The sequence below is a fragment of the Seriola dumerili genome, unplaced genomic scaffold (assembly GCF_002260705.1).
Source record: "Seriola dumerili isolate Sdu_G_001 unplaced genomic scaffold, Sdu_1.0 BDQW01000258.1, whole genome shotgun sequence".
Classification (NCBI taxonomy): Eukaryota; Metazoa; Chordata; class Actinopteri; order Carangiformes; family Carangidae; genus Seriola; species Seriola dumerili.
In genome coordinates, this window is record NW_019174513.1 from 2,798,232 (window position 1) to 2,810,077 (window position 11,846).

Here is an 11,846-nt window from a genome sequence, read left to right on the forward strand (position 1 = left end):
TGCATTGTCTTTCCATTGTCTCTATCTGCAGCATGTATGTGTTCAGTGTGCATGAGCTTGTGTGTGTGTGTCATTGTCCCTGACTGAATGAGGCCTTTATTTTCTATGAGGGAGGGATGCACACGAGCTGCGCACACATACGCACACACACACCAGATTGTGCTCGAGTACATATTTGCACCCACAGAGCATGTGACCGGCCTAATCGGACCCTCACCAGATCCTCTTCTTCACACACAAACACACATATATACCATCCCTACCCTAACCCTCTATATACACACACACACACACACACACACACACACACACACACACACGCATATATGTGAGACCTTGCTTAATCATACCCCCAGCCCACATCCCTACACAAACACATTATATTTCCTTTTTGAGACTGTAAACACTCATCAAACCCAGCTTTCACACAAAGCACTCTCACGTGTGCAACTTGTACACACACACATATACACACACACACACACACCTGAGTGTGAGCAGCTGGTGTGTGCGTGTGTGTAGTGGAGGATCTGGCTGGGATGTGTGTGTAACAGCCAATGCTGACGAAAGAGGTAGAAAATAAACACGGGGCTCATGGGGAGTATTGTAATCCCAACTTCCTGTCACAGTCAGCGCCTATTTACAGCCCAACAATGGGCAAAGCACAGGCTGTGCACGCACACACAAGCGGGTCGGTTCAATTCATTAATTCATTTTTAGTGTTGATGTGTGTGGAGTGATACTGAAATAGATTGGTGAGCCTGTACAGATTTCATATTATAGGTTACATTGTACAGAAAGTTGGTGACTGAATACATTTAACAAATTCTTGTTAACTTTTTCCATCTTTACAACTAAGGCTTGGTATCAAACCGTAATAGTATTTTCTATACAGACCAAAATTTGTCTGTTTGCATCCAATGCTTTGTTCTGATATTCTTGTTTTAGACCTTGAGTATATTTTTTATAGCAGTGGTGGTAACATTTTACTCCATAAAGTAATTTCTAAGATATTAAAACCCTCATTGGGGTAACAATCATGATGGTATAGGTTGTAAACAAACCTCCAGGATAGCCAAACTTATTTGATGCCTGAATGATTGTCTGACCACTCAGTTTTGTTGTCCTGTTCAACCTATTTTTAGCGACATTACTGCGCTCTGGGATCTTAGCGATGACTGTGATGTTATTATGTTATTATATCTGATAGAGTCGACAGATAGAGCTACAAAAGTAAACTTTTATAAATTAAATTTGTGATAAACAGTAGTTTTCCTTTAGTTTGATAAGATTGCGGTGTTTCAGACATTTAGTGTGGTAAATTAACAAATAGAAGGTTTTAGGTGAAAATAATGTTTATAGTACGTAAAGTAAGACATCAGAAAAAATCGTTTTAATACTGGGGCCAAAGTTCAGGTATTGTACTGACATCAGTATAAAAAATGTCAAATAACACCCCAATAAATCATAATACTGTGGTATTTTCCTATGGATGGCTTCAAATATTACTGAAGTGCTGTTTTGAAATGTCTATGTTCATTCATTGCCTTTGAGTTGAGTTCCTGCACTCCCGTGTTTCTCTCTCTCTTTTTCGCTCTCTTTCTCTCTTCTTTGATCATAATGTTTTGGATCACAGCAGGTCTGTGTAATCGTAGCCTTAATCCCTGGCCTAGAATCACACACAGTAACAACTGAGTTGATAGAAAGCCTCCCCTCTGTTTCCCTGAAGGCTTTGCCTAAATCCATACTTGCATTGATTGTTCAATCTACTCTTTTGGTTAAACAGAGAGCGGGATAAAGCTGCACCTTACTGGATGATACACTTTGGGGTGTGTGGGGGCATACATGTGCTTGAGTATGCCTGAATGAGATGGCAGTTATAGAGTCAGGATATGGGAGAGGTGTGTGTGTGTGTGTGTGTGTGTGTGTGTGTGTGTGTGTGTGTGTGTGTGTGTGTTGTGTGTGGTGGTGTTGTGTGTGTGTCTGTGTGTGTGCACGCCTGTGTGTGTGCCTGTGTGTGTGCCTGTGTTTGCCTGTGTGTGTAAGGCGAGTGTGGTGGGCAGCTAAACACAGGCACTCAAAGAATCTCTTTCTTCTCTTTTGAAGTGAGTTCAAATGCTCTTCAAAGACTGTCTGCCCGTATGACGGCGCAGGAGGAGGGGGCATGGAGAAAGAATGGGTGACCATGTGCTCTAAACACAGCTTCAGTTACCGTGGCTAGGATTACGCAAAGTTGTTGTCTGCCTCCAACTATGCATTTCAGCATTCAGTGTATTAACAGCATGTGTGTGTGTGTAGCCAAGCGCACACAAAATTTCAGTTGGCTTCACTCCCTACTAGCCCACTGCCATAAGCCAGGGTCAGACAGATGTATCAGCAAAGTAATATTATCTGAGATATACATATATACATATATATATGCATATTTTAGTTTCCAGGTTATTAAGTAGACCTATCTAAAACTAACAAAGTCTAATACATCAGTCCTGCAATACCTCATTTATATCATTGAGGGTAGAGTATATATTAACAAGGGTGTTGTAATATTGTGAAGACCCACTGAATGGGGCACAATGTAATTCTCTTTTCTATTCTTTTTCTGTGGGAAACAACTAGTAACATAATAAAAAGGAGGGGGTCAAAAGTTTAAAAAGTTTGAACTTGAACTTTGAATTTTCCCTTGAGGCTTCACAGTGATTTGCAGAAAAAACTGACAACATCAAAGTGACACAGTGGTGGGGCAAGAGGTTTAGCCTTTACCTGCTATGGATAAATGTCTATGGGGGAGAAGGTCCTTCTTGAGTTTCTGGGATCCCTCCTATGTATGACACTTGGCTCTACGATTACAGACACAAACAAAATGAAGTGCTGCTTGGCACAGAGTCACGTAAACTGTAGGAGAACACTGTAGGCTGCTTATTTACAGTGTTTGCTAACAAGCATGCTACTCACTAGCGACGAGCGAGAAGTGGCGGAGGCGATGTCGCACGGTTTGTTTTGCTTCCAGCAGATCTTCACAGTTACACTGCATTAGTTTTAGATAGGCACAAGCAGTATTTCATGAAATTTTGCTCCAATTAGGTTGCAATGATGGTGTGTGATAAACAAAGTAAATTACTTTTAGCTACATGGGATTTAGTTTGTTTTCTACCCTTGTAATCTATTTTTATATTGGACCCTTGTGTGTGCCATAGCACAGCTTGTTGACTTTTCTATCATCGGCTAATTCGATCATAGTCCTGTTGTGGTTTTAATTCTGCTTGACTTCCCGTCTGTCTCTGTCCGTCCCCTCAATCTCAACTGCCTCTCTCCCCTCCTTCCCAGCCCTTGTGAGTGTCTCCCCTAGAGCAGAAATTACATGCTGCTTTGTGCCTGGCGTAAACAATGTTTTCAACAGTGCAGGCCTGTCCTGTCTCTCTGTCTTGTCTCTGTCTCTCTCTCTCTCTCTCTCTCTCTCTCTGCCTCTCTCTCACCCTCTCCCATCGCCTCAGGGGACATGTGAGTGGGAATAAAGAGGGGGAGGTGGATTGATCAGAGGAAGAGAGAGAGAGAGACAGAGAGAGGTATCAGTAGGATAAAGGGAGGAGAGGGGGAGGGTTTAAGTGAAAAAGAGCAACAGTCTGTTCCCAGAGAAAAAACGGCCCAACAAGTCTGTGTAATAAGCATAATAAGGGGGGGGTTGAAGGGCGACACCTCCCCACCACCAAACAGACACACACACACACACACCACCGTCTGGATAACTACCATTCAGTATAATGATAGTCAATGGGCTCTGATTAACTCAGCATTACCTACATACCCTGAAGCCCCTATCTTTGCCAGCACACGTCACTTAACTTGTACCAGCAGACACATGCTGGAGGAAGAGAAAGCGTAGTGTAGGGCTATAAAAGCAGGTAGGCATGCAGACATGATGTGTAAAGTGCAGTCTGGTTAAATCTTGTGTTTAATAGCCAGGGGTAGTGTTGAAAGGATAGGTGATGGTTTTGATGGGCAAGGCGGGTCAAGCTTATTCTCTCCCTGACTGACAAACACACCGTCTCTGTTCGTTACTTGCTCTTTATCCCCTCCTCTTTCCGTCACTCACTACTGTGTGAGGGTTGGCAGCCAGGGATCTAGAGGTTACATAAAGTGGATGTGGATCTGGGGAAGAAAGCAGAGAGATGTTACATAAAGAGCTGTAGCTGGACAAAGGTTAATAAAAATGGAGCCTTGTACTGTAGGCAGGAGCCATGGGAGAGAGAAAGCTTGAAAAAAAGAGAGAATGGCCATTACATAAACAGATAAAGATGGGGTGAATTATTGGTGGCTTTGCTTTGGTATTACATAAAGAGACGGGTCCATCTAGCAAAATGAAAGGCAGAATGTGTTATTATGTGTGACTCTCATCTGACAAAATCTGAACTTAGAAGACCCAAAAAGACGCATTTCTCTAATCCCTAGCTTTCTTTTAAACAGATATACATAAGTGACGGTACTACACATGCACAATCCACACAAAGTAACACAAGAGTCACATACACCTGTCAAACATGCATACGACTGCTCACACACCCTTGCACCCTTACAATCCACACAGGCTCAAAATAGCCCAACATTTGGCCACGGCGGTAGCACTGCATACATTGACCTCTGATCTCTTAATTGTTTGTTTATCCCCACACACAACATCACTCTGCTGCTCCGTAGCTCAGTCCATCACTGCTCCTCATTTCTGCCCCCCCCCCCCCCCGCCATACCCCCCCACCCCTCCTGTTCTGGGTCTGCTTTGTGCAAATGTCATACAACACTCTGTAATATCTATCATTAGAAGGGGGGGGGTCGAGATGAAAGACTCATGATTATTAAAGTGTGTTCTTGACTGTGCAAGCTCATCTGTCATAGTCTCAATGAATTCAATTCACAACATAATATTTTAAAATGAGGTGTGTGTTTTAATTGAAATGTTTCAGTGTTGTTAAAAGCTTGTATTTATATTTCTCTGTGGTATACTGCAAAATCTTGGCATAAGATCATATGCAGTCAGTTATTTAGCTCCGATGTGTGTTTACATTTGTCTTCACATGTATTAGACGTATGAGCACAGTGACTTTCCTTAATAGCTTTATTTATCATGTCTGTTTTATGCTGTTTTCTAGATACTACTACAACAAGAGAATCCTTCATAAGACCAAAGGCAAGAGGTTCACCTATAAATTCAACTTCAATAAACTGGTTTTGGTCAACTACCCCTTCATCGACATGGGCTCCACTGGTAAGCCTGGACAGTCTTGCGCCGTGTGTGTGTGCATGCCTGTGCATGCTCGGATATCTCCTAATCCTACAGAAGGATAGCATGATTACATAGGATTATACAAGAGAACATTGTATGTTATTTCTCAGTATTCTCCCCCTCTTTTTTCCCTTCTCCTCCCTCCCTTGTCTTGACATCTCCAGGAAGCAGTGTCCCTCAGAGTGCCCCTCCTGTCCCCACCGGTGCAACAACCCACTTCCGCTTTCCTCCTTCAACACCCTCTGAAGTCCTCTCCCCCAATGAGGACCTGCGCAGCCCTGGTGGCATGTTCAGCTCTGTGGCTCGACGAATGGCCCGTGGCTCCGTCAGCGACTGCAGCGACGGCACTTCGGTCAACTCTGAGATTGAGGAGGGCAACACAGGAGCAGGAGAGGAGAGGGGAGAGAGGGGTGTGAGCGGAGGAGGAGGAGGACCTGGCGGTGGAGGAGGCTATCGGAGTATCATCCATCCTCGTCTGTCTCATGAAACCCTGTTCCGCATGTATGGAGGACCAGGCAACCCAGCTGCTCACCCAGGCTCCCGTGGTCCTGCAGGGCACCGGATCCACACAGAGCCCCTGTCCCCCTTCCCTGTGTCCCCTCTGCCAGGGCCAGGAGGAGCTGGCCTCTTAGCCCCTCCTCTATCCCCAGCGCTCTCCATGACCCCCACATCTCACCTCACCTACACTCCCTCGCCCACCCTGTCCCCTATGCTAGGCTCCCACTTTTCCTTCAACCCAGAGGACATGAAGCGCTACCTGCAGGCCCACACCCAGTCAGTGTACAACTACGGCCTCAGCCCGAGAGCTTTCCTCCAGTACCCCAACATCGTCATCCCTCAGCCCCACCGGCCCGCCACAGACAAGGCTGGTCTGAGTGGAGAAAGAGGAGCGGCCGAGAGAGCAGAAAGAGCAGCGACAGCAGGCGGAGGAGAGAGGGGAGGGGAACGGCACCACCACCCACCTCTGGCTCACTCCGCCCACCACCACCCGCATCCACCTCACTCTGCCCACCCTCACCCCCATTCCCATCCCATGCATCACCCACTCCATCTGGGTGAGGAGCCTCCACACATGTCTCCCTTCAAGTTCAAGTTGCAGCCGCCGCCACTGGGCAGGAAGCAAAGGGAGACTCAAGGGCAGAGCAAACCCAGGCAGAGCTCGCTGTCCTCAGGCTCAGGATCCGGGTCCATGTCATCTACCTCTGGCCTGGGATCCTCACTGTCATTCGGGAGTGACCTGAGCTCAGCCAGCGGCTCAGGCCTCATTTCTGCCTCCTCCTCAACACAGTCTCTAAACAGTGCAGGACTTCCCAAGATAAAGGTGAGACACACTGATCTGTGCAGTAGTCTGAAATCTATGTAGGGTAAATGTTTGACATGAATCACACCACAAGACCTTTTTGAAATTGTTTTTAAAATTCATTTGTATAATTAATCTACACAATTACCAACAATAAGTCTTGTTTTTAGTAAAGCTTGAATAATTTATATCATTAAAAGTGAAATTTATGTTGTTAAAATGAGCTCCAGTGGTATTCACCATTTCTTTAAACATTGCTGGACTAAAATGTTCAAAAATTCATTGTCAATGAGTTTTACATTTTCTCTTTTCCTCTTGTGTCCATTGTCTTTATCCTTTTTTTTTACCTCACTGTCCAGGTGGAGCCCATCTCTGACATAGAGTCGGAGGAAGAGGTGGAGGTGACTGACATTAGTGATGAGGACCCAGATGAAAGAGATGAAGAGTTTGAGCTCTTCTCCCCTCGCCACCTCAGAGCCCCTAACCACCACCACCTTGCTAACGGCACAGCCGCACCACAACATCAACCCCATCCTGATGAAGACCTGGATGAGGACGTCTTCAAAGCCCCTGCTCCGCCTCCACCTGGCCTGATGCCCTTTTTTACCTCGCAGCACGCACACTCCAATGCGCTTCGTGGGCTGCCCACCCTCAAGATTGAACCCACCGAGCCAGGGGAGAGCAACACGCCCCCACCTCAGATGGGCTCGGGAGGAGCTCCTCAGACCAAGTGCATCCCCCTGAAGCTGCGCTTCAAAAGGCGCTGGAGCGAAGACCAGCGCATGGAGGCCTCACAGGAAGAGTCAGACGACAAGAAAGTACGACCAGAGGAGGAGAGGGAAAGAGAGAGGCAAAGTAATGGACAAATGGAGTTGGAGGAGGACGGGACAGGCAGTGGAGAGGGGGACAGTCCTCCCCCATTGGCATACGAGGGCTCTTTAGCCACACCATTGGCCTCACACCGGAGGGTGAGCGCGGAGCTGCATCGTGCCACTGCACAGCTGTCCCTGGAGAACAAAGACTGCTGATGAGACACACAGCCCAAACACTACTGCTCCAGTAGCACAGGAGGTGGTGCAGGAGTATGTAAATGGTTCCTCTGTAATCCCTCTCCCAAACTGACAAACTAGATTCCTGAAACCTCCAGTGAGCTGAGAGCACAGTCCAACATACACACATATAAAACCAACACCTCAATGATAGCCCAACTCCTGTTTTGTCAGACCCCCTCCCCCAATGTTCTGTCTGAATCAAGGCTCTTCTGGGACACATCCTTTGGGAGGAGGGACTCACTCAGACTCAGCCAACCCAGACTCAGTGACTGTACGGGGGCTGAAATCAAAGGGATGCTCCCTCATGCAACTTGGCCACAAGTTCACCTCCCGCCAGGCCAGTGAAGCTCCAGATGCCCTGTCCCAGTAGCACAGCTCCTGCCTTCAGGCCCCCACCAGTAGGATCAGCAGCCAGTTAACACTTTCCTCAGGGGACACACACTCCCTTACAGCCCAGCAACACACCCAGGATGACAAAGTGCACACTCTCCGCTATGCTACTTTTCCTATAAGACGACAGGACTTTGATAAGTGCCTGCATCTAAAACCCACAGCCCTGGAGTGACATGGAAGAGAGCAAAGATGGGAGAGTGTCAGGGAGGAGGACTGCTTTGAGTCATCATCCTTTAACTCATGAAAGCTTTGCAACATCTGGCAGATACTGAAAAATCATGAGGACAAAAAGGAAAGTGTGTCTCTCAGACTGAAGAGTGGGGCTGTTGCTGTTGTCTGACTGACTCTTAAACCTGGCCCACTCCACTCAGGGAAGCCTATTGCTGTATGTTTATTGGATTCATGCACACAAACACACAACGCAAAAAAAACAAAAAAACAACAACAACAGTGAATGGGACTTGGGGACTATGGACACTAAACAGTGTTCACAGTGACGCAAGACCATACACACTCACAAACATGCACTCACGCATACACAGACTTTGACTCTCTGGCACACTGTTCTCTCAGAGCTTATGACTTTTTTATAACCTTCCTTCTGTCTCTCTCCTGTCCTGCCCCTCTTTCTCTTGCGGACCACCTGTGGAAAGATCATGACTCCACTCACAGAAAAAACAGGAGATGGAAAAGAGGAGAGTGAAGACGAGCTGCTGAGGGGACCACAAGGGGGAAGGCAGCAGGGGGAGGAAGGATTTGAGGGGGCTCCAGTAACTTTTACCTAACCTCCTCACCTCACCTAACATGGCCTGTACACTGAAAATAGTTTCCCTCAAGTCCCAGCAGCACAGAATCCTAGTTCACCAGCTATAGCTCCTCTAACAATCATAGATAGTGTTAAACTAAACCAGCAGACACACGCGCACGCACACACATACACAGGCGCACACACACACACACATGCACACACACATACATACACATACATACAGCACTGCCTTTAGCTCTTAAACATGCTCCTTCTCTTTGTCTGGACCTCCAGCTCTCCCTGTAGTGGTGTCATCCTCAGGTCCTGAGAGTGTGTGAGACTTCCAGGCCTGTTAACTACACGAGTGTGAGAGCCTGAGAGAGCAGGGAACACACACACACACACACACACACACACACACACACACACACACACACACACACACACACACACACTGCCTCTATATGCCTTGTTTTTATAGCATGTACAAAAGTGCAAACTGAGCTCTAATAACACACATTCAGACTATATCTTTATATATTCTAAATGAAATGATTATAGATAAGTGAGATTTTAAAAGAACCATAGCATTTAAATGATATGATTGATTCAGGATTTTTTGTAAGTGGATTATTTTGAGTGGTCAGTGTCATGCCACTCATTGGGTAATATAGTATGGAGAGTGGGTGGGCAGAATGAAGAGGGGGTGAGGGTCCAGGATTTTCTTGTACATTTGTTTCATAGACAAACAAGCCAGAGAAAAACAGCACAGGCCAGTCCACCAGCAAGGAAAAAAAAACAGGACTTGAACAGACTGCTAATGATTCAGACGTGTGGTTCACTCTGCTGTTCACTTCATTTGCAGTAGCTTGCCCTTTCAGCACACAGCCCTCTGCTCTTTCCTGTCTGTACAGTCTAGCTCAGCTCATTGGGGTTCTCCCCAGCCTGAGCTGTCCTGGCCCCAGGCCTCTCAAGGTCCTGTGTGTGTGTGTGTGTGTGTTGGGTGGGTGTGTGTGTGTGTGTGTTTGTTTTTGTGTGTGTGTTGGGTGGGTGTGTGGTGTATGAGATAACTCATGGGTTATTAGTGTATTAGTAATCCTGTCTTTTCTCTAAGGCCAGTTAGCATAATGCTCCTAAGTTCGCAGCAGCTCTGGATTTGAGCAAAGGGGGGGGGGGGCTTAAGGGGTTAATCATTATTGTAAGATAGCCCAAAACAGTCAGACACGTGAGGCCCTGTCCTGAAACGCCCTCTCCTCAAGCTATGCACACGCACGCACACACACACACACACACACACACACACACACACACACACGTTTGTGATTATGTTTTAACATCCTGGAGCTTTTTGTCTCTGCAGCCTGGTCATCCAGGCGTCTGATTGGTTAACTGAGCTCTGACCAGAGAGAGGCCTGTCCCCGCCTGGCCAGCGACAAGACGGATCTATAGCAGAGAACTGTGAGATAGATGGCCTCCAGGCAGTCTGTGTAGCTGAGCTGATCGAATTTCCTCATCAGACCCCTGTGGTCTGGACTGGAGCGTGTCACAACACAAACACACACACACACACACTCACACACTCACACACTCACACACTCACACACCCTCACTCCCACCAAGTCCTGTGTCTGTATTTGAACTGACAGCTGCCTTATTACTACTTTTCATATCTCAGCAGCAGATGAGGCATCAGTCCACCTGCTCTGCACTCTTTCTCTGTTCTGTTTCATTTTTTCCCTTGCTCTGTGTCAGGCGTTGTCTGACTTCCTGCTAACTGCGGCGTGATCTTACTCAGTCATGATATTGCAGGGTAAAAAGATTGACTGGCGTCTGATTGTAACACAGGCTCTCTCTCAACCTCTACAGTCAAAGAACAGTAGACAAACAGCACAAAGATTACATTTCTCTATCAAAAGAATAAAGGTTTCTCAGTTTATTTTTTTGATGTCAATATTGCTATTGATTATTGTTGTTGTTATTATTGTTCTCATTGGGTTATTTACCTCTCCACCTGGCATTATTACTATTCCATGGTTCTGTTAGCTGTTGCTTTTTATGTTGTGTACATCACTTTGGATGATGTGGAAACCCCCAAACTCCATTCCCTGTTTCAAACCTTCAAGCCCCTGAACCAGAAATCTTTTTCCTGTCTTTAATTTTTACAAATGTAATATAACTAAAATGTGTAATATTAATTTTGATGCTGACAGAGAAATAACATCGGGGACTGAGAGGGAAGAGCAGTGTCGGAGGATTTTATTTAGCAGCAGAGGGGAAGTGATTTTATCTTTTTTGTCATGTATTGTAATTTTTATTTTATAATGTTACCTTTTTCTCTCTCTGTCTTGTATATTTTTTCATTTTTTGGGGGGAGGGTTGGGTTGTATCATTTTAAAAGAAGAAAAAAGATGTGTATTGTTTTACTGTTTAAAGGTCTATCCTCTCCCTCTTTCAGTCTCTTCTTCTTTCGCCTCGTCTCCCCCGAGCAGTTACATAACACTCAGATGGAGAGATGAGAGTTAATACCATGATGTAACATTGAATTTCTCCACTTCTTTCGTGTTTTTTTTCCAAACTTGTAATTAAGCTGTAATCAGGGTTAATTAAAACCGGTTAAAACCCAATATGAATATCACTGTGTTTGTTTATGCCTGTCTCTCACGCACATCCATATTTATAAATGACATGTAATCAGACAGCAGAGTTTTATTACCAGGGTATTTGTAAACAAGGAGATTAACCCCTGACTTTTTGTCTAGTCAACAGCAAGCCGACAGTTATATGAGGCCGTTTGGTCTTTCAAGATTACTGTAAATTACATTGAAAACAAAATGACCCTAAACTACACTGTACTTTACTTAAATGTTTTTCAAAAGTGGTCTCCACGACTTCACTCTCTAGGAGCAAATATCTTAAAGCAAAAGCAAATCTCAGGTAGGGTGCTTTCTGGGAAAGGATTGATACCACTGTTAAAATTCTCTCTTAAATATGAGGCCAATGCCAGCAGCTGGTTAGCTTAGCTTTAGGGTTGGATCACCAACTGGGCATATTATTCCATCACTGAAGTACTGTAAGGCT

General features: G+C 45.5%; 1 protein-coding gene across 1 annotated transcript in view; it reads left to right on the top strand.

The window, feature by feature from the left end:
- Positions 1 to 11,120, top strand: part of LOC111230048 (ETS domain-containing transcription factor ERF-like) — a 51,500-nt gene extending 40,380 nt beyond the window's left edge. The window contains exons 3-5 of the mRNA XM_022756600.1: positions 5,142 to 5,257; positions 5,440 to 6,596; positions 6,935 to 11,120. Coding sequence (XP_022612321.1) covers positions 5,142 to 5,257; positions 5,440 to 6,596; positions 6,935 to 7,603 — 1,942 coding nt within the window. The 3' untranslated portion in view covers positions 7,604 to 11,120. The remainder of the gene's footprint in view (positions 1 to 5,141; positions 5,258 to 5,439; positions 6,597 to 6,934) is intronic.
- The last annotated feature ends 726 nt before the right edge of the window (positions 11,121 to 11,846 follow it).